The sequence below is a fragment of the Euleptes europaea genome, chromosome 17, assembly GCF_029931775.1.
Source record: "Euleptes europaea isolate rEulEur1 chromosome 17, rEulEur1.hap1, whole genome shotgun sequence".
Classification (NCBI taxonomy): domain Eukaryota; kingdom Metazoa; phylum Chordata; class Lepidosauria; order Squamata; family Sphaerodactylidae; genus Euleptes; species Euleptes europaea.
Genome location: NC_079328.1, coordinates 1,420,902 through 1,441,429, shown reverse-complemented (window position 1 = coordinate 1,441,429; position 20,528 = coordinate 1,420,902). Strand labels below are relative to the sequence as shown.

At 49.2% G+C, this 20,528-nt stretch overlaps 1 protein-coding gene across 1 annotated transcript in view; it reads right to left on the bottom strand.

Annotated features, from left to right (window-relative positions):
• The window catches only part of GABBR2 (gamma-aminobutyric acid type B receptor subunit 2), a 725,909-nt gene that overhangs the window by 195,021 nt on the left and 510,360 nt on the right, over positions 1 to 20,528 (bottom strand). Inside the window, exon 11 of the mRNA XM_056862472.1 lies at positions 20,066 to 20,198. Within this exon, the coding sequence (XP_056718450.1) occupies positions 20,066 to 20,198 (133 nt within the window). The remainder of the gene's footprint in view (positions 1 to 20,065; positions 20,199 to 20,528) is intronic.

Sequence of the window (20,528 nt, the reverse complement as noted above, 5' to 3'; positions counted from 1 at the left end):
TCCAAGAGCTAACTAACTAACTTACCCTGGTCTTATCCTTGAAAGGGAAAAGAGTAGAGTCACTTTCATTATCTGTCAGAAAGATGTAACTAAAATCACCTTTTCTGATTCAGCTGCCAGCTGTCATCCTCAAGGTCTATTGAAGATATCTTAATGTACTGAAAATGCATTAATAGTTTCAACTTTGCTTTTTATAACTTAAAGGCATTAAAGATTCCTGCAGTCTTATCAAAGATATGAGTAATAGGCTTTCTTGCTTTCTATAACCATTGCTCAAGGCTATGTGCTACTGACCAGATGGTCACAAAGTGGAAGTGTAAGCTATAATTGTGTTTTATGAGTTATATAGTTAAATATTGTGCTACAGATTTATAAGTAGTCTCATTTAATGCGTATTGTCCTAACGAAGAGGATGGTATAAAAATTAAGTATATAATGTGATCATGAAATTCAGAAATGAGTGTTTATACTTTAAGCAAAATAGACTGAAAGGAAAGGAAGCCCATATATGGTCATGGGGAGCTGAGCAGCTGCAACTATGACATTACTGCACTGCTCATGTTATCTGACAGAGGGAATAAAAGGTAACCCTCTTGATGGATAAAAATGTTGTCTGAAAGTGGGAATAAAAATCCCTCTTCACTCTTAATGAGTCTGAAACAGTATAAATACAGCCAAAGTACAGCTAAAGAATCAGAACCTTCCAAAAGGCTCTCAGAAAAGGCTGAATGGTATGTATGGCTTAAATACTTTACTCTAGACTTTGTGAATTAGATACTTTGAACTGAATCAGAATAATTTGACTGTTATATTTTAGAAGTTGGATTTTAAAACTGAATAGTATGTAAGACTTGCTTGCTTTTACTGCATACATTGTAAATGCATACATTGTATTTTTACAAGAGTTTTTATAGAAGTGTTAAAGACTTGATAATCTGCATTTATACATATTTTACTAGAAGTATATCAATAAAAAGACTTGCTTTTTAAAAGTAAGTAAAGTTGTTGAGTCCTGCTTAATCAATGACTGTGTGAGGGTCTGCATGCCTCTGTCTGCTGGTCCCAGTCTTCCCCCCCCTCTCCTTTGAACTCGTAAAAGCAGTTCACACCGTTTGGCATTTCCTGGGTTCAGGCGCCATATCTGTCAGGCCTTGGCTGGAATGCCTCCCCTCTAACATATGCCTCCCCTGCTGTGCTTTGATTCACTCCCTCTTGCCAGATTCGGCCTTGGAGACCAGATAGCCCTAACAAGCCCTCTGGGGTCGATTGATGTCTGTATTGTACCCATCTATCTTGTAGCTTCCCATAACATAGGTGTGAACTTTGTTGCCCTGTAGGGGATATAATTCTGTAGCTTTGGAGTCTTGCTCACTTGCAACTTTTACTCGTGTTTGACCTATACTGTCTGAAGCCTTCAATAAACTCCTTGTTTCTGCATCAACGTCTGAGCAAGTGATTTTATGGAGTTTGCACAGGTCGGTTGGGAACTCTCACATTAAGTTGCAAGTCTTTGCCTCTTCGTACTGCTCCTGTACCGTTTCTGGACAGCTATGCAAGACGGAGGGGATAACAATGACCCGAAGGAAGAACCACAGGACAACGTGGTACCTAAACAGCCCGACCCTACCCCCTCGGACGGGAAGTCGACTGAGAAGGTACCCAGCGGACCTGACTCGGGGTCGGGACTGGGTACAAGACCCAAAACTACCACCTTTAACTCCTGGCTGGATTCCCCCCGAGGGTGGTCGCTCTCCCGAAGCGACGTGCGAGCACGACGGACCGCGGTTCCCGGTGCGGGGTTCGAGGAGGATCCCGCTCGGAAGGAGGCCCTACTACTTCACCAGATGGGTGAGGAACGGCAACGCTGGCAGGAGGAACGCCAGGGATTGCTCGATCGGATGGACACTATGCAAGCTGTGATGCTTGAGATGGCCTGCGCCATGGACGAACTGAAGGTACAAACCCCCGCCGGGGATCCGCCGGATGGAGCACCAGCCGCACCCCCCATCCGTCCCGCTCCACCGGCTCGCCGGGATCTGAAGATCACGTACGACGGGTCGGGGGACCAACTGACGTTTTTTATGGTACAAGTGGATATATTTATGCGCGAGCAGGCCCGAACCTTTACCTCAGAAGAGTCCCAAGTTCAGTATGTGGCGTCTCTTCTCCAGGGTGAAGCGGCCGCCTGGATGGTACTGCAGTATGAGCTCCGCTCCCCAGTCTTACGAAGCCTCGATGACTTCATGGTCGCCCTCAGAAACCGTTTCGAGGACCCGAATTTGGGGGAGCGAGCAAAAGCCACCTTGTTGCAACTGCGCCAAGGGACTAAATCGGTTGTGCAGTATGCGAGCGAATTTCAGTCGCTTTCGAGTAGAATTTTGGACTGGAGTGAAGCTACCCGAGTACAGTGTTTCCGAGAGGGGCTGAACCCGGAATTGCAACACTGGGCTTTCATGCAAGGTAACCCTCCCGATGTTGAAGGGTGGGTCCGTCATGCCGCCGACATCGAGAACCGAAAACAACTGTTGACCCTATCCAGACAACGCACCGGGCGGGAAACCAAACCCCGTGGAGACAGACCCGGCGGCCCGAAGGACTCTTGTCACCTTGGGGGAGGGGGGCCCTCCATGGCCGAACGCCACAAACGCTTTGAGAGCGGGGTCTGCCTCATTTGCGGGGGAAAAGGACACTTTGCCTCTCAATGTCCTTCCCGTTCCGGACGCCCGGGACCGCCTTGTCCGACAGCGACCGAAACGGAGAAGACCCCGGCCGAGGGGCAACCTCGCCGCCGGAGCGGCACAACCAGCCGCCGGAGCGCACCTCCCGCCCTACACGCACGCGCCCAAGCCAAAGCCTCGGGCTCGACTGGTCCATCGGGACCACGGATTACAAATGAAACCTTTGACTCATCGGAGTCACGGATTACAAATACCACATCTACTTCCTCCAGCGAAGAGGAGGACTGGGAGTTGCCGGCAAAAAACGCCGCCGGTCTGCTGTAAAGGGGGCTCCTCAGCAGACCGCTCTGAAAGTTGTGCAAGGAGCTCCATTGATGGTAAGCGCTCAGGAGGACAATGTTTATATTAGGGTCAACCTTTCGTTACCCAAAGGGGGTCCTGTGTTAGAATTCCCAGCCCTAGTTGACTCGGGCTGCGCTCGCACCCTGATAAGCGAGGAAGCTGCCAAACAATTGCGAGTCAAACGTAAGCGGCTCCCAGACCCCCTCCGCTTCTCTCAAATGGATGGCAGCGACTTTAAGAAGGGACCCGTGACTCACCGAACCACCGCGGTGGTCATGGCCGTGGGGGAACATTGGGAACGGCTTTACTTTACTATTGCTCCCATAGTTGCACCTGTAGTGTTGGGGATGAATTGGCTACAGGGTCACAACCCCTCCATAGACTGGGTGAAGCGGACACTCACCTTCCCTAGCAACCCTTGCGAATTGCACGATAAAGACCGAGTTCTTTGTACTCCAGCAGCCGCCTTAGTAGGGGCCCCCGCGCCTGAGACTCCCCTACCCCAACTACCCAGCGAGTACTCCCAATTCGCCGATGTGTTTGACGTACGGGAATGCGACGAACTACCCCCCCACCGAGAGACTGACTGCGCTATTGAAATTGTGGGGGATGGTAAATTATCAAAAGGGAAGGTCTACCCCATGAGTCCAAATGAAAAGGCGGTACTGCGGGAGTATTTGGACACCAACCTAGCACGGGGTTTTATCCGCCCATCCAAGGCTCCTTACTCGGCCCCCGCCTTCTTTGTCAAGAAAAAGACGGGAGATTTGAGACTGTGTATTGATTTTCGTAGACTGAATGCTGTCACTCAGTCTAATGCTTACCCCCTCCCTCTCATTCCAGACCTTCTTGCGCAATTGAAGGAAGGCCGGATCTTCACCAAATTGGATTTGGTGGAGGCCTATCACCGTGTCCGTATAAGAGAAGGGGACGAACCTAAGACTGCCTTTTCTAGTTGTTTTGGAATGTTTGAGTATTTGGTGATGCCGTTCGGACTTTCGGGGGCTCCGAGTGTGTTTATGCAGTTGATCAATGAAGTTTTACATGACTTATTGTTTCGTGGGGTAGTAGTTTTCTTGGACGATATACTCATTTATTCGGAAACCATGGAAGAGCATGTGCAGCTGGTGCGCGAAGTACTCCAGCGGCTGCGTGAGCATAAATTGTTTGCTAAGGTTTCCAAATGTGATTTCCATCAACCCTCCATCACCTTCCTGGGCTATGTGATTTCACATCAAGGTTTAGAAATGGATCCCGAGAAGGTTCGGGCGGTTATGGACTGGGAGCCTCCTGCTACACGTAGACAGTTGCAACAGTTTCTGGGCTTTGCCAACTTTTACCGAAACTTCATTCCCAACTTTGCACAAGTGGCGCTTCCCCTCACCTCGCTTCTGCGCACCAAAGGGAAGGGGGCAAACGCTACTCTGCCCTCTGCTAGGTTGCAATGGTCCCCAGACTGCCAGCAAGCCTTCGATACGCTTAAGCTGCTCTTCTCGTCCGAACCCATGCTTGCTCACCCGGACTGTAATAAACCTTTCGTGGTCCAGGTCGATGCCTCAGATGTTGCCATGGGGGGAGCCCTCTTGCAGCGGGACGAAAACGGTCACTTAAAACCGTGCGCCTATTTTTCTAAAAAGTTTTCCCAGTCCGAGATTAACTGGGCCATTTGGGAGAAGGAGGCTGCTGCTGTAAAGCATGCCCTCACCATTTGGAGACACTTTCTGGAAGGGGCAGAGACTCCTTTTGAGGTGTGCACCGATCACAAGAATCTCGAGGCTTTAAAAGGAGCTAAGAAGCTCAACGCAAAGCAAATTCGTTGGGCTCAATTCTTTGCTAAATTCCGATTTATCCTGAAACATGTGCCTGGGAAGGACAATGCTCTGGCGGATGCTCTCTCCCGGCTTCCACAGTACCGCAATGATTTTGACCGGCCAGTGGACTCCCTGTTCACCCCTGAGCAAAGAGGGGACGTTTCGGGACTCGCAGTAACCACCCGGTCCCAATCCCACCGTCAGGAAGCCCCTCCCCTCAGAGGTGTCCCGGAGGCTTTTCAACAGCGGCTCTGGGACGCTTCCCTGAGGGAAGCAGAGCAACAGACCCTTCCCGCGGGCATTGAACAACGAGACTCTTGGTAAACTCTATGTTCCCGAACTTCTACGCAAAGAGGTGTTGGGAATGGTTCACGGGGCCAGACTTGCGGGTCATTTCGGGTTTGTGAAGACCTTGCATTTGGTAAGGCGACAATTTTGGTGGCCTAGCATGAGGGCCGATGTGGAACTGTACGTTCGCAGTTGCCCTGTCTGCGCCACGGCCAAGAAACGGATGGGAAAGCCCCCTGGACTTTTGAAACCTCTGGAAACGCCAACCATGCCCTGGGAAGTAATCGCTATGGATTTTATCACTGACTTGCTGCCCAGTAGGGGAAAGACTGTACTATGGGTAATCACTGACTTATTTTCCAAACAGGTTCACTTTGTCCCTTGTGCCGGGCTGCCATCAGCTCAGAAATTGGCTAAATTGTTTGTTAATCATGTGATGAAACACCATTCGATCCCTAGGAAGGTCCTCTCGGACAGAGGGGTACAGTTCGTTGCCAAATTCTGGAGAGCCTTCCTGAAAGTCATGGGGGTGGAAGCGCAAGGGCTTTCTTCAGCCTACCACCCCCAGACCGATGGTCAAACAGAGCGTGTCAATGCCGTGGTCGAATGCTATCTCAGATGTTATGTTAATTACCACCAGGACGACTGGGTGGACCTGTTACCTTTTGCCGAATATGCCTATAATAATGCCCCCCATTCCTCCACAGGTTTCAGTCCTTTTCATGTGGTGTATGGGAAGGACTTTGGCCCCTTTGGCTCTGCTACCATCACCCCTGAACTCGAGGGGGTTCAGGAAGTCCAGGATTGGGTGCAAGTGGTGCGGTCCACTTGGCCCTGGTTGCAGAAAAACCTAGAAAGAGCCAAGCGTAAATATAAGGACCAAGCGGATAGGCATCGGTCTCCGGGATGGGAACTCAAGGTGGGGGGGCAGGTTTACCTTTCCACAAAGAATCTACGTTCACTTCGACCTTGTAAAAAGCTGAGTGACAGATACGTGGGTCCTTTCCCCATATCCCGAGTGATCAATGACGTCACTGTGGAGTTAGAACTCCCCAAGTCTCTTCGAGGGGTACATCCCGTATTTCACATCAGTTTGCTCAAACCATATGTAGCTGCCCCTCAGTTCCATCCTCCCCCTAAGTCCGAGGTTCCTACTGTTGTGGGGGGGGGGGAATGCATTTGGAAGTTTCCAGGGTGTTGGACTCCAAGATGAAGAAGGGTAAATTGTTCTATTTGGTTCGCTGGAAACACCTGGGCTCCGCTCATGATGAGTGGGTGGCGGCTCCCCACATGGCCGCCCCCCGCCTGGTTCGAGAATTCCACTCTGCCTACCCTGATAAGCCTCGTCCGCCCGAACTCGGGGGAGGGGGCCTTAAGGGGGGCAGAATGTGAGGGTCTGCATGTCTCTGTCTGCTGGTCCCAGTCTTCCCCCCCCTCTCCTTTGAACTCGTAAAAGCAGTTCACACCGTTTGGCATTTCCTGGGTTCAGGCGCCATATCTGTCAGGCCTTGGCTGGAATGCCTCCCCTCTAACATATGCCTCCCCTGCTGTGCTTTGATTCACTCCCTCTTGCCAGATTCGGCCTTGGAGACCAGATAGCCCTAACAAGCCCTCTGGGGTCGATTGATGTCTGTATTGTACCCATCTATCTTGTAGCTTCCCATAACATAGGTGTGAACTTTGTTGCCCTATAGGGGATATAATTCTGTAGCTTTGGAGTCTTGCTCACTTGCAACTTTTACTCGTGTTTGACCTATACTGTCTGAAGCCTTCAATAAACTCCTTGTTTCTGCATCAACGTCTGAGCAAGTGATTTTATGGAGTTTGCACAGGTCGGTTGGGAACTCTCACAGACTGGCTGAATAAGATACCTTCACTTCTCAGTAAGTGAAACATTCTAAGAGCCTGTCATCTGAACAGCACGATCCGCTTCACGCCCTTCCTGTACTGAATAAGGACAGAGTACCCTGGCTTCCTTGCCCAGCTGCTAACTCACACCGAAGCTTAAATCGCTCGGTACTCCTGCAGGGCACACAGATCTACTCTGCCCTGATAACAGGATTCTTTCCCCACCCTACAGGGTCCCTGGGGCCGATCCCCAGGCTAAGAGCCACAGGGCCAAAGCACTTGAGTTCTCGCCCTTCAGCTCACACCAAAGTCTCGCGCCTGTGGTGACGAGGAGCTTTGCAATTTAAATGCTCACAGCCTCTGCCTCTCACACACAGCACAACCCCAGCACCAATCAAACCCTCCTCTTTAGCAGACCACAAGCAGGCTACACACACCCACTCACCCTCAAACACAGTCCTTTCACAGCAACCTCAGTTCATGCTTCCCAGAGGTTTTAGGAAAGGCAAAACCAGCACCCACCTTGCCAGCAGCTCTGCCGCTGTCTCTCAGTCCAGCCCAGCTGATCTACATTCAGCCTTTGGCGAGGAGGAGACAGCTTTGCTTAAGCCAACTGGTGCAACTCTACCTTTTCTGCTTGAGTGAGACATTTCCCCTTTATTTTCCTTTCTATATTGTTCACAGAGCCACTTGCACTTCCGTTATTTTTCTTTTCCCTGTCATCTTGTAATTATTAGACTTATTCAAAATGACACATAACAACAAGAGTATTTTTAAATTAAAAACAGGGTTACAAACACAGGCCCAAGCATTGTGACACTTATCAGAAAGAAACTGCAATTTTGTATTGCTCCTTTGTGTCAGAAATAATTGTAAACGGTCTGAAACCAAATTCCTACCATCACAATTATTGCATCCAGCCCCCTCCATCCCTTCAAACCCACAGGAAGTGAAAACTCACAAAAAATCTGCCTTACTAAAAAGATTTATTTCATTTTACCTAGTAGAGCTGGAGATTAATAATGCAAAATACCACTGGAATAAACCAAGTATTTATTCAGTGGAGTTCAGGGGTGTATGCCTTTATTGAACAAGAGAGATCTTCACATGTAAAGTCATCTTCCACACTCACAGCTGATCAGGATTGCCATACCCATACTGGAAGCAGAGGAACCCCCGATGGTTTTACCACAGAGCTTCTGGTGATTCCTAGAGAGGACATCACACCGTCACCAAACCCCCCCCCCCATGCCTCTGCTTCTGTCCTCTCAAGATGGTTTCCAGGCCCCGCCTGGCAACCCTACATTGATACAGATGAATGCATATCTCAATGTGTAACTCCCATCTCCATCACAACGCTTATCCGGCCTCATAGAACTAGATGGACATGATTTTTAATGTAGATCCCCATCTAGGGTCCCTAGTAGTTATTCACCACAAACTGCATTCAGTTAGGCATTTGGAATGGGGCACTGGCAGCTTCAAACGACTGATTCTGGAAACTTCTATTATCATCATAGCTTTGAAGAGACCTCCTTCTATTTTAATTATGAAAAGAGCAAATCTGTACTGCCTGCAGACTAGGTAGGACTTTCTATGTACTCCAACGACTCTTCATGCATGCAAAAAAAAAGAAATAACTTTGTAAGTTAACCAAAATACATAAAATGACTTGATGAAGACTGAATATGGTCTACTAGGAATCCAGTGTTGAGAGTGGTTGGCAATAAGTCAAAGGAAAAATGAGAAATTTCACTGCTCAGTCCACTGAGAACACTTAAAATCCTTGAGGAAGCAATTTTGCAGATGGGTGGGGGATGTTTCTAAATTGTTTCTCATAAGAACATAAGAAAGGCCCTGCTGGATCAGAACAAGGCCCATGAAGTCTGTTCACACAGTGGCCAACCAGGTGCCTCTAGGAAGCCACAAACAAGACGACTGCAGCAGCACCATCCTGCCTGTGTTCCACAGCACCTAATATAATCGGCATGCCCCTCTGATACTAGAGAGAATAGGTATGCAGCATGACTAGTATCCATTTTAACTAGTAGCCATGAATACCCCTTTCTTCCATGAATATCCATTTTAACTAATAGCCATGAATACCCCTTTTCCTCCCTCTTAAAGCCTTCCAAGTTGGCAGCCACATCCTGGGGCAGGGAGTTCCACAATTTAACTATGCGTTGTGTGAAAAAATACTTCCTTTTATCTGTTTTGAATCTGTCACCCTCCAGCTTCAACAAATGACCTCGCATTCTAGTATTATGGGAGAGGGAGAAAAACGTTTCCCTGTCCACTCTCTCCAAACCATGCATAATTTTATAGACCTCTATCATGTCTCCCCTTAGCCGCCTTCTTTCCAAGCTAAACAGCCCTAAGCGTCCTAACCGCTCCCCATAGGACAGTTGCTCTAGTCCCCTAATCATTTTGGTTGCTCTTTTCTGCACCTTCTTTGGTGAACCTCTCTTTTCTGCACCTTCTCCCTCTCGCAGTTCCTCATAGTGACAATCCCCAAGCAGAGAATCAATTGTGGGTCCCCAAACTTGCTGGCCCCATGCCAGTCAGAAGAAACAGGAGTCCACAAAAGGAGATGCTGTGATATCCTCAGGGTCCTCCCCAGGTGTGCAAAAAAGAAAACACATTGTAAACATAAACTGGGAGGGGGAATCCCCATAAACTCGCCTTAGGAACATACAATGATGAAACGGGTAGGGGTACAGAATTGGCAGTTAGAGAACTCTTGGTGACAGCTGACAGTGACAGATGGTTAAAATGGTGGTGGGAAGTGCCATCAAGTCACAGATGACTTATAGAGACTCTGGAGGCAGTTTCAAGGCAAGAGATGAACAGAGGTGGTTTGCCATTGCCTGCCTCTGCACAGCGGCCCTGGACATCCTTGGGAGTCTCCCATCCATATACTAACCAGGGCTGACCCAGCGTAGCTTTTGAGGTCTGATGAGATCAGGCTAGCCTGGGCCATCCAGGTCAGGGCATGGTTAAAATTGCTTTGGTGAACTGCTCAACACTGTTGCAGAGTTTGGCAGAGAAAGTAGGATGGAGACTAAGTGAACAATACAGCCGCAGTTCATAGAGATGAAGGAAAAATATATAAACACAGAATAAGTGAGAAAGCAAAAAGAACTGAAGATTAAAACATTGAACATTGAGAGCTGGTGGGAAAGGAAGACATAAGGCACTGGCCATTAGAAAACCATAGAGAAGATGTTCAGGTTTAGCAGATGTTTAAAGAAATTGTAGGTACGTAAGGAGAAATGAAGGATGTTAATCTGTACTGCAGTGATTACAATGTCAAAGTAGGTCTCGTGAGACCCGGGTTGAAATCCCCACTCGAGATCAATCCCCACAAGATGCTGAGTATCCAGTGCTCCTAGCAGTTTTCCACTTTCAGGTCTGCAGGAACCTGATTTGAGTTTGGAATGTGCTGCAAGTGGATCATGAAAAGCTACGGCTGATTTGAAAGGTGTCACAGCATCTGATTGTTCTGATGCGCAAGCTGTACTCTGGACAAGAGGCAACTATTAGGACAGAATATGGAGAAACAGAATGGTTTCCAATTGGCAAAGGGGTCAGACAAGGATGTATTTCATCTCCCTGTCTCTTCAATCTATATGCAGAACATATCATTAGGAAAGCTAGATTAGATTTAGATGAAAGAGAAGTAAAAATTGGTGGAAGGAACATTAACAATTTGAGATACACATATGACACTGCATTACTGGCAGAAAACAGCAAAGACTCGAAACAACAACTGGTGAAGGTTAAAGCAGAAAGTGCCAAAGCAGGATTACAGCTGAAAATCAAGAAGACAAAAGTAATGACTATTGAGGAATTACTCAACTTTAAGGTTGACAACGAAGAAATTGAAATTGTTCAAAACTTTTTATTTCTTAGCTCCGTCATCAACCAAAAGGGAGACTGCAACCAAGAAATCAGAAAGAGAATGAGACTGGGAAGGGAAGCCATGAAGGACCTAGAAAAGATTCTTAAGTGTAAGGGTATGTGACTACCAACCAAGATGAAGTTAACTCATCCCATAGTATTCCATATTACTATGTATGGGCGTGAAATGAAGAAAGCTGACAGGAAGAAAGTAGATTCATTAGAAATGTGGTGTTGGAGGAGAATTTTACGGATACCGTGGACTGCCAAAAAGACAAATCAGTGGGTTGTAGATCAAATCAAGCCTGAACTTTCCCTAGAAGATAAAATGACTAAACTGAGGCTGTCATACTCTGGTCACATCATGAGAAAACAAGAGTCACTGGAAATACAATAATACTAAGAAAAATCAAAGGCTGCAGGAAAAGAGGAAGACCCAACATGAGATGGATGGACTCTATAAAGGAAGCCTCTGCTCTCAGTTTGCAAGACCTGAGCAGGGCTGATAATGATAAGCTGTTTTGGAAGACACTGATTCATAGGGTCGCCATTAGTCAGAAGTGACTTGATGGCATTTAACACACACAAATTATGTATTCTGGTAGTTTAGTAGTTTTACTCTGGGTGAAACCTGTGGCAGTTCCGATTATTTTCTCTTTTGTTTTCTACTGTGTCCTTCCTTCTCTTCCATTTTCTTCCTGGCCACTCTCCTACTGTAGTATATCTACTGTTCCTAATAAATTCTATCAGGTTATTTTCCCCATAGCTGGATAAAAGCAGGATTACCTGTTAAGTGTAGCTAGATGGTTGTTTTGGAGAGGTGTTTTTATTTTCGAGAATGGACTGACAGTCCCAGACTTAACTGGTGCCCTTGGCATGGTGCTTAGAGCAGGGGTCCCCAATCTCTTTGAATTTTGCAGGCGAATTTGGAATTCTGATGCGGCATGGTGGGCACCAATATGGCTGTCACAATATGGCTGCCGGAGGAGGCGGAGCCAGCCACAAAACTTAACTTCAATAATACAGTGCGGCTGCTTTAAAAAAAAAAACTGCACACCCAATCAAATCTCCAATAGTCAATTAGAAGCCTTCCTGGGCAAAAGCCCCAACTGGCCCCACCCACTTCCTAAAAACAGTTGGTGAGAACCAGAAAAGGTGTCACCGGGCTCCATGGGGCCCCACGAGCACCACACTGGAGAGCCCTGGTGTAGCGGATGCTTTGGTGTGTGGGTTATGGGGCATGCTTTGCCACAGCTTTTGTGGGTGGTTTGGGGCATTGGGCCGGATCCAGATTGGGGGAGGCTGAGCCAGGGTGCTGGCCTCCATTGATCCGGGGTCTTGAGGGCAGAGCTGTTTGTGTTGTGCCCAGCTTAGGGGCTGGCACCCAGCTCCAACCCTCACAGGTAGCAAGTGGTGGAGGACACCCATGTGGGATCCCTGTGCTTTGCCATCCCACAGCAGTCCCCCAGTGGGTGGGCTGGGATGAAGGTTTTGTTATCGGCCAACAGGCAGGTTGCCTGATTATGGGGTCCTCTCCTGTGCTGTGCCAGCGCTGCTGTCAGGCTGTTATCTCAGTTTCTCTGTTGCCTCTGTTCCTTTGCTGAACCGTCCAGACTTCAAGGACGACTCCACATACCAAAGCCTGGGAACACTACCCCTGGGAAAGTGTGCTCTGTTTATGCTTTGTGTGCTCTGTAATCTCCCGCCGTTTTCAAGCTTTATATCGCCAACTAACGAGCAAGGCCCTCATAGCTGTCATCTTATCCTATATGCACTGTATTGCCTATTTGACCAGTAAAAGCCATCTGCTTGGATTCTAACGATCTCTGTGGTGATTTCTGGTTCTTTGGGTCAAGAGCTGACATTATGACAGCTATCTCTACAACTCTTCTTCAACGTTCCCCTAGCCAGGTTGGAGCCCTGGAGGGTTCGCCTGCCACTCGGATAGGAGCTAGGAGGTCGCTCTCCGAGTGAACCGGGACTACTACTTCTTGGAACCCTGGAGTCCTCATGTGGGGACCCTACCCTTCTACAGGACATAGTCGCTGAACTTTTTAGGACCACTCTAGAGACTTGCCGCTTGGAGGGACTGGTACAGACACAGTGGCAATCTCTAGTGAAAGTTCTCTGGATGTTAACCCCGGATGATACTAATACTCGATTAGATCTCCAGGATTTTGATCAGTTGCTGGATGATGCCCGGCTGGCAACTGAGGACTTACAAGTACTAACCGGATTATTGGACGAACTTATTGCCCGTGAGTCTCTCCCATTCACGGCCCCTACTACCCTGGGAAAAGGTACCATGGCAGGAGCCTCAGGTCTTTCCCTGATACCCGATGCAGCTGACTGTCAAGCTGAAGCCAAGCGGGTCGCTGTCCATACGGCCCTCCTCTTTGCGGATTGTACAAAGGATACTCCGGTAGCCACCTTGGCCCAACGTTTGGCCTCAACGTTTGGGGCCGACGCACCCGCTATCGCGGTTCGGATACAACCATTGCTGGGCGGGGAACCCGACCCCATACTCTCACTCCTGGAAACGGAACTTTTACCGCACGTTACCGCAGCTGAAGCTCTGAAACTTGAAACCCGAAAAGTTCTCGAGGATAAAGAAGCTGCTGATGCGGCTAAGGCGGCGGCCGAAGCCCAAGCCGCAAGGGATAAGGAGTTACAATTGGCTGCGGATCGTGCGCGGACCGGCGGTCGCCCTAAGGACACTGTAAAGAGCGGCCCTCCGTTAGGTCTGTCTTTTCCCCGGTGTTTGTCCCGTCGCGCACGACCCAACGCGCACGCCGCCTTGCAGACCGACGCCAAGACTCCGGAGAGTCTGCAGACGAAGACCTATATGGAGACAGTTCTCAATGGGCCACGACAAGTAAACCTCATCGTACCGGTGGCCCAGCGGAGGATGTTCACCTGTTACGAGCCCAGAATCGAGAGTTATCTGACCGTGTCGATCAACTCCAAGAGCTAATGGAACAAATGCTTCAGGACAACAGACAGTTGCAGCAAGCCCTGATAGCTCAGGCACAGCCCGTCCCAATACCGGGTCAGGGGGGACCAGTTCAACCTCCTGCACCACCTCCACCTCCCGGAGGCCCCGTTTTACCTGCACCCGGAGCACCTGTGCAACCGGGTCAGCCTGTGCAACCGGATCAATCCATACCCATGTCTTTGGAAACAACTCAAACTGAAAACTACGTATGATGGATCTCTTGAAACCCTACCCTGTTTCTTGCATCAGGTGGACAGTTATATGCGAGAACAGGGACAATTGTTCCCTACCGAGGACAGCCGGGTGCGCTACGTAGCTTCCCTTTTGACAGGCAAAGCGGCCGACTGGATGGTCCTCCAATTCGACACCCGATCCCGCTCTATCCGTTCCCTCAACAATTTCATGACTGCTTTACGTAGGAGGTTTGAGGACCCCTTTCTGGGGGAACGGGCCAAAGCAGAGCTGCTACAACTAAGACAGGGCTCTACTCCAGTCCGATAATTTGCCGATGAATTTCAAAGACTGGCGAGCAAAATTGTAGGCTGGCCCGAGGCCACCCTAATTCGCCATTTCAGGGAAGCCTTACACCCCGACGTCCTGAACTGGTCGTACATGCGGGGCGATCCCGACACTCTTGAGGATTGGATTCTATTAGCCGAAGAAGTGGAAAGCCGCCGGCGCTTTATTTCCCTTGTCCGCCAAAAACACAAGGAGAAAAGCGCCCAAAAGCCCCAGCCCAAGGCACCACCCCCCGCTATACGGAAGCCGACGCGTCCACCCCAGGATCGCGAAACCCGATTTCAAAGGGGTGCCTGCCTCGTTTGTGGGGAACAGGGCCACTTTGCAGCGGTCTGCCCATACCGCCCTGAACCCTTTCGTCCCAGCACAGCAACTCGAGCTAGGGGACGACCTCAACGCAGAGGCACCGCGGCCACCCACAGCGCAGCGCCGGGAAGACCCACACTCTCTGCACTTCACGCTGGAGACTCAGCCATCCTGCCTACATCGAATGACCCCGCCGGGTCTCGGATTACAAGTGCCCCATTGGGGGACAACTTTCCCTCTTCTGATGAAGAGAACCCATGGAATTCTCCGGCTTTAAACCTGGAATCCCCCCTTGATTTGTCAAAAAACGGCTCCGGTCTGTAATGAGTGGAGCGTCTCCACAGACCTCTGCAGATTCTCCTGCTAAACCGACAGCTCCCACCAAAGTAAAGTAAGTAGAAACCACCGTTTATGTAGACGCCATTCTACAACATCACGAAGGTGGCCCCCAACTACCCGTGAAAGCACTTATTGACTCTGGTTGCAGTCGCACTCTCATAAGCGCAGCCACATTTGCAGCACTCAAAGTCGAGTCCGAAGCTTTATCAGCTCCCATCCAATTTGCCCAAATGGATGGGAGCCATTTCAAAGGGGGTCCAGTTGATCATCGCACTATAGGAGTGGCGATGGGAATTGGCTCCCACTGGGAACAAATCGACTTTACCATAGCCCCTATTCGATTCGAGGTGGTCCTGGGAATTAACTGGATTAAAGGTCATTGTCCCAGTATCGATTGGGACACGAACACAATCTCCTTTGACAACCCTAAATGCGATCAGCACCGACAGCAAGTTGCGGTGCTGTCTCCACCCGCTTCAGCATTACTCTCCGAGGTCCCATCAACACCAGCCCTCCCTGAAATATACCAAGACTTTGCGGATGTCTTTAACATTAAAGAATGTGATGCCTTACCCCCTCACCGGGCTACTGACTGTGCAATTGAAGTGGTGAAGGACTGCACATTAACCAAAAGTAAAATCTACCCAATGAGCGCTTCCGAGCGCACTGTGCTTCGGGACTTTTTGGACAAAAACCTTGCCAGAGGGTTCATTCGCCCATCGAATGCTCCCAACTCAGCCCCCGCGTTTTTTGTCCGAAAGGAGGAGGGCGACCTACGCCTCTGCATTGACTTCTGAAAACTCAATGCAGTTACTCAAACCAACGCCTATCCTATACCACTAATTTCCGATATCTTGGGACAACTACAAGAAGGACGTATTTTTTCTAAATTGGACCTAGTAGAAGCTTACTACCGCTTCCGCATCCGAGAGGGGGACGAACCCCTCACTGCCTTCTCTAGCTGCTTTGGAATGTTTGAATTCCTTGTGATGCCCTTCGGGTTAAAAGGGGCCCCGGGGGTCTTCATGCAACTCATCAATGAAATCCTTCATGATTTACTATACCGCGGAGTAGTGGTTTATTTAGACGACATTCTCATTTATTCAAAAACCATGGACGAGCATGTCACATTGGTCCGAGAAGTTCTACGCCGCCTACGCAACCACCAACTCTTCGCAAAGCTGGCTAAATGCGAATTTCACCAGAGCAAAATAACTTTCTTGGGATACATAATCTCCCACCATGGCCTTAGCATGGACCCGGCCAAGGTCCGTTCCGTCCTCGAATGGGCACCTCCCTCCAACCGCAAACAAGTACAACAATTCCTGGGCTTTGCTAATTTCTACCGCGGATTTATTCCAAACTTCGCCCAAATAGCACTGCCCATCACCGACCTTCTAAAAACCAAAGGTAAAGAAAACTCTGCCACATTGCCCACCGCTAAAATACTGTGGACTGATCAATGCCAAACCGCCTCTGTAGCTCTCAAACGCCTTTTCACATCGGAACCGGTGCTACGGCACCCAGACCCTAATCGAATGTTCATTGTACAAGTCGATGCCTCCGACGTAGCTATGGGGGGGACCCTGCTACAAAAAGGACCTAATGGTCTCCTTCATCCTTGCGCTTATTTCTCTAAAAAGTTTGCGCACTCCCAATTGAACTGGCCTATTTGGGAGAAAGAAGCCTCAGCTGTTCACCATGCTCTTACTCTTTGGCGACAATTCCCCTTCGAAGTTTGGACCGATCACAAGAATCTGGCCGCCCTCACAGGAACCCATAAGTTATCCGCAAAACAACAACGTTGGGCGGAATTCTTTGCTCAGTTTCGTTTTGTCCTGAAGCATGTCCCAGGAAAACAAAACGTTCTCGCGGATGCTCTCTCCCGATTGCCTCAATACCCGACAAAACTCGATCGGCCAACAGACTCTTTATTTACGCCCGCACAAAGAGAAGCCCTACCCGTATTGGCTGTACAAACCCGATCCCAAACGCTACCCCAGTGACAGCACACAGTCACCAACGGGCAAACTCCTCCAACCCTACCGGCTGCCCTGCTGCCTCCTCAACGGAACACCACGATGGCTCCGACTCCGGCTCCGGCTCCTCCAACCCAACCAGCCGCCCAGCCGCCTGAAGTCTGCGCACCACAACACGTAAGCGTTTCCCCCTCGCCAACCCCCCTACCTGCTCCTACTACTACTTTGAACGAGGGGGGGGGTCCCGTCTCCGATTCTTTCTTAAAGTCCCTGCGGGAACACTGCCTTTTGGAACATTCCAATCAAACCCTGCCTCCCGGTGTTATTGAACAAGGGGACTCTTGGTACAAAGACTCAAAATTGTATGTACCCAAAGCGCTCCGAAAAGACGTCTTACACTTGGCCCATGGAATGAAAACCGCAGGGCACTTTGGGTTCCTAAAGACCCTTCACCTGTTGCGCAGACAGTTTTGGTGGGGGGGAATGCGTTCTGATATTGACTCTTTTATTCGCAGCTGTCCTATTTGCGCCACAGTCAAACGATCTCAAGGCAAGCCCCCAGGACTACTGCAACCGCTTGAGATACCCTCCAAACCCTGGGAAGTGATTGCTATGGATTTTATGACGGATCTCCCTCTCAGCGGGGGAAAAACTGTACTATGGGTTATCACTGACTTGTTTTCTAAGCAAATACATTTGGTTCCATGCGCGGGGATCCCCTCCGCTCAGAAACTGGCCCGCCTCTTCGTGTCACATGTCTTTAGACTACATTCGTTTCCGCGCAAAATAATCTGCAACCGCGGCAGTAGCTTTGTTGCAAAGTTTTGGAAAGCTTTTCTCAAATTGGTGGGGGTGGAGCAGGGATTGTCTAGTGCATACCATCCCCAAACGGATGGCCAGACCGAACGTGTTAATGCTGTGCTTGAATGTTATTTGCGCTGTTATGTCAATTACCACCAAGATAACTGGGTAGAACTGTTACCTTTTGCAGAATATGCTTACAATAATGCTGTACATGAGTCCACTGGTTTCAGCCCGTTTTATGCAATATATGGACAGGATTTCGGTCCTATCCCCCCTGTGGAGGATGTGGAGGGGGAGGGAGATGCCGACATTGCCTCTTGGGCACACACCCTCCGCACCACATGGCCCTGGCTGATTAGCAATCTTGCCCGAGCCAAGCGCATATACAAAGCACAAGCCGATAAGCATCGGTCCCCCGGTGGGGACCTACAAGTAGGTAACCTGGTATACCTACCCACCAAAAACCTGCGTTCCACCCGCCCGTGCCATAAGCTCAACGATAAGTACATTGGCCCATTTCCCATCACTCGCATCATAAATCCTGTCACGGTGGAACTATCTCTCCCCAAAACCTTAAGGCGTGTGCACCCCGTTTTCCACATCAGCCTCCTGAAACCCCATATTGCTTCTCCGCAATGGCATCCAGAACTGCCTCCCGAACAGCCCATAATGGTGGGGGGGGGAAGAACATTTCGAGGTCTCCAAGGTCCTAGACTCCCGTATTCACCATGGAGTTTTACAATATCTAGTTCGCTGGAAACACTTCCCCCCTGCCTATGACGAGTGGGTTCGCGCACGAGATGTCTCCGCCCCCAAGCTCGTCAACACCTTTCACATTGCCTACCCAGACAGACCAGCCCCCTTGCAGGATGGGAGGGGGCCTTAAGGGGAGCAGGATGTCAGGCTGTTATCTCGGTTTCTCTGTTGCCTCTGTTCCTTTGCTGAACCGTCCAGACTTCAAGGACGACTCCACATACCAAAGCCTGGGAACACTACCCCTGGGAAAGTGTGCTCTGTTTATGCTTTGTGTGCTCTGTAATCTCCCGCCGTTTTCAAGCTTTATATCGCCAACTAACGAGCAAGGCCCTCATAGCTGTCATCTTATCCTATATGCACTGTATTGCCTATTTGACCAGTAAAAGCCATCTGCTTGGATTCTAACGGTCTCTGTGGTGATTTCTGGTTCTTTGGGTCAAGAGCTGACATCTGCTACAATTGTACTTAATAAAGGTTGCCCCTTCTGATCCTGAGCAAGTTGATTTCTGGAGTCAGGGAGACCCAGAATAACAGGCATGCAGGTCAGTGTGCTGCAGTGAGGAAGACAAAGAGGTAGAAACCACCCTTCCTGCCTCTTCCATTAGTGGGGCTTTGCTGAGGGAAAACAGAATATGACTTCTCTCTTCCCCCCCCCTCCCACAGCACTGTCCCCACTGACCCACAGGGCTCCACCTAGCTCCCATGATCCAGGGGGTCAGCTTTCCAGGGATCAGAAAGAACTACTAGGAGAAGGGGAAAGCAGAGAACATCTGTAATCTGAATTGCTGGATCCGACCTGGATCCAATCTGGAATATTCCAAACAGTAACAGGGCTGAGCTTTGACAGGATAAAGGAAAGAGGAAGTGGACCCCCCCCCCTTACCAACTAGAAGGAAGGGAGAGGGCACGCTGGCCTTCAGGAAAGAATGCAGAAGATGACTTGCTTCCAAACCAGCACAAATGGATGTTTGGTAATTTAAAGATTATTTTGCCTCTCTCCTATCTGCTGATATCAGGGAAAGTTTCCATCAGTGATGGGCAGGTCTCCTGTGCTGGGGCTCATCCTCTTACTTGCTCTGAGTAGGTAGGTCTAGTCTAGTTAGCTTACAGAATCTCTCCCCACCCCCCCAGTAGTGGGTAGGAGGCCCCTCCCCTCGGCTCCCTTCCCTGCTGCTTCCCAGCAGGTGATCCTGCTCTTTGTCGCTTCTTCTCTGACTCAGAGAGCAAGCCTAAGCATGCCTACTCAGAAGCCCAAGCAGGTCTATTCAACAGGGCTTACTCCCGGGAAAGTGGTCTTAGGATTGTACGGCTCATCCCACCCACCCTTTCCATGCTCTCTTGTCACTCTTGCTCCTTCCCCTTTTTCCTATTTGGCCAGGCTTCAAAGGCACACTTGGCCGCAGAGCAAGCCCCACCCCTTCTGCAGAAAGACCCTGCCACCGCGTCCTTTGTTACACCACACAGGGATCACCGTTATTAATGCGGTTCAGAGTTACTTACAGTGCAAAGTGTTTCAAAAGTCTTTTCAGAGACAAAGGATCCATCAAGGCCAAAAAGGAATATAGATGCATAGGAGAGCATCCCCCCAAGAATAATAAGATTGTTCATGTAGGGACTGGACATCTTTATCAACCTATAGAGAGAAGACCAGAAAACTGTCACTATACAAGGCAATCCATGAGTGCTCTCAGAACAGAGTGCAGGAGATTCAACAGGGAGGGTTCCAAAGAGCAGGGGCTTCCAGGAAGACTTACAGGGCAACCCTACGAAGAGTTACTCCAGCTTAAACCCATTGAAATCAATGGGCTTAGACTGAAGTAGCATACTTCATAGGACTGCATTGTTAGCGTATGAAAGAATCAGCAAAAATATGCCACACACACACACAGGTAAATTTCTGGTGATAAAAATTAACATATAGAAACATACAAATATTATAACTATATTGGAAAATATAGTACCA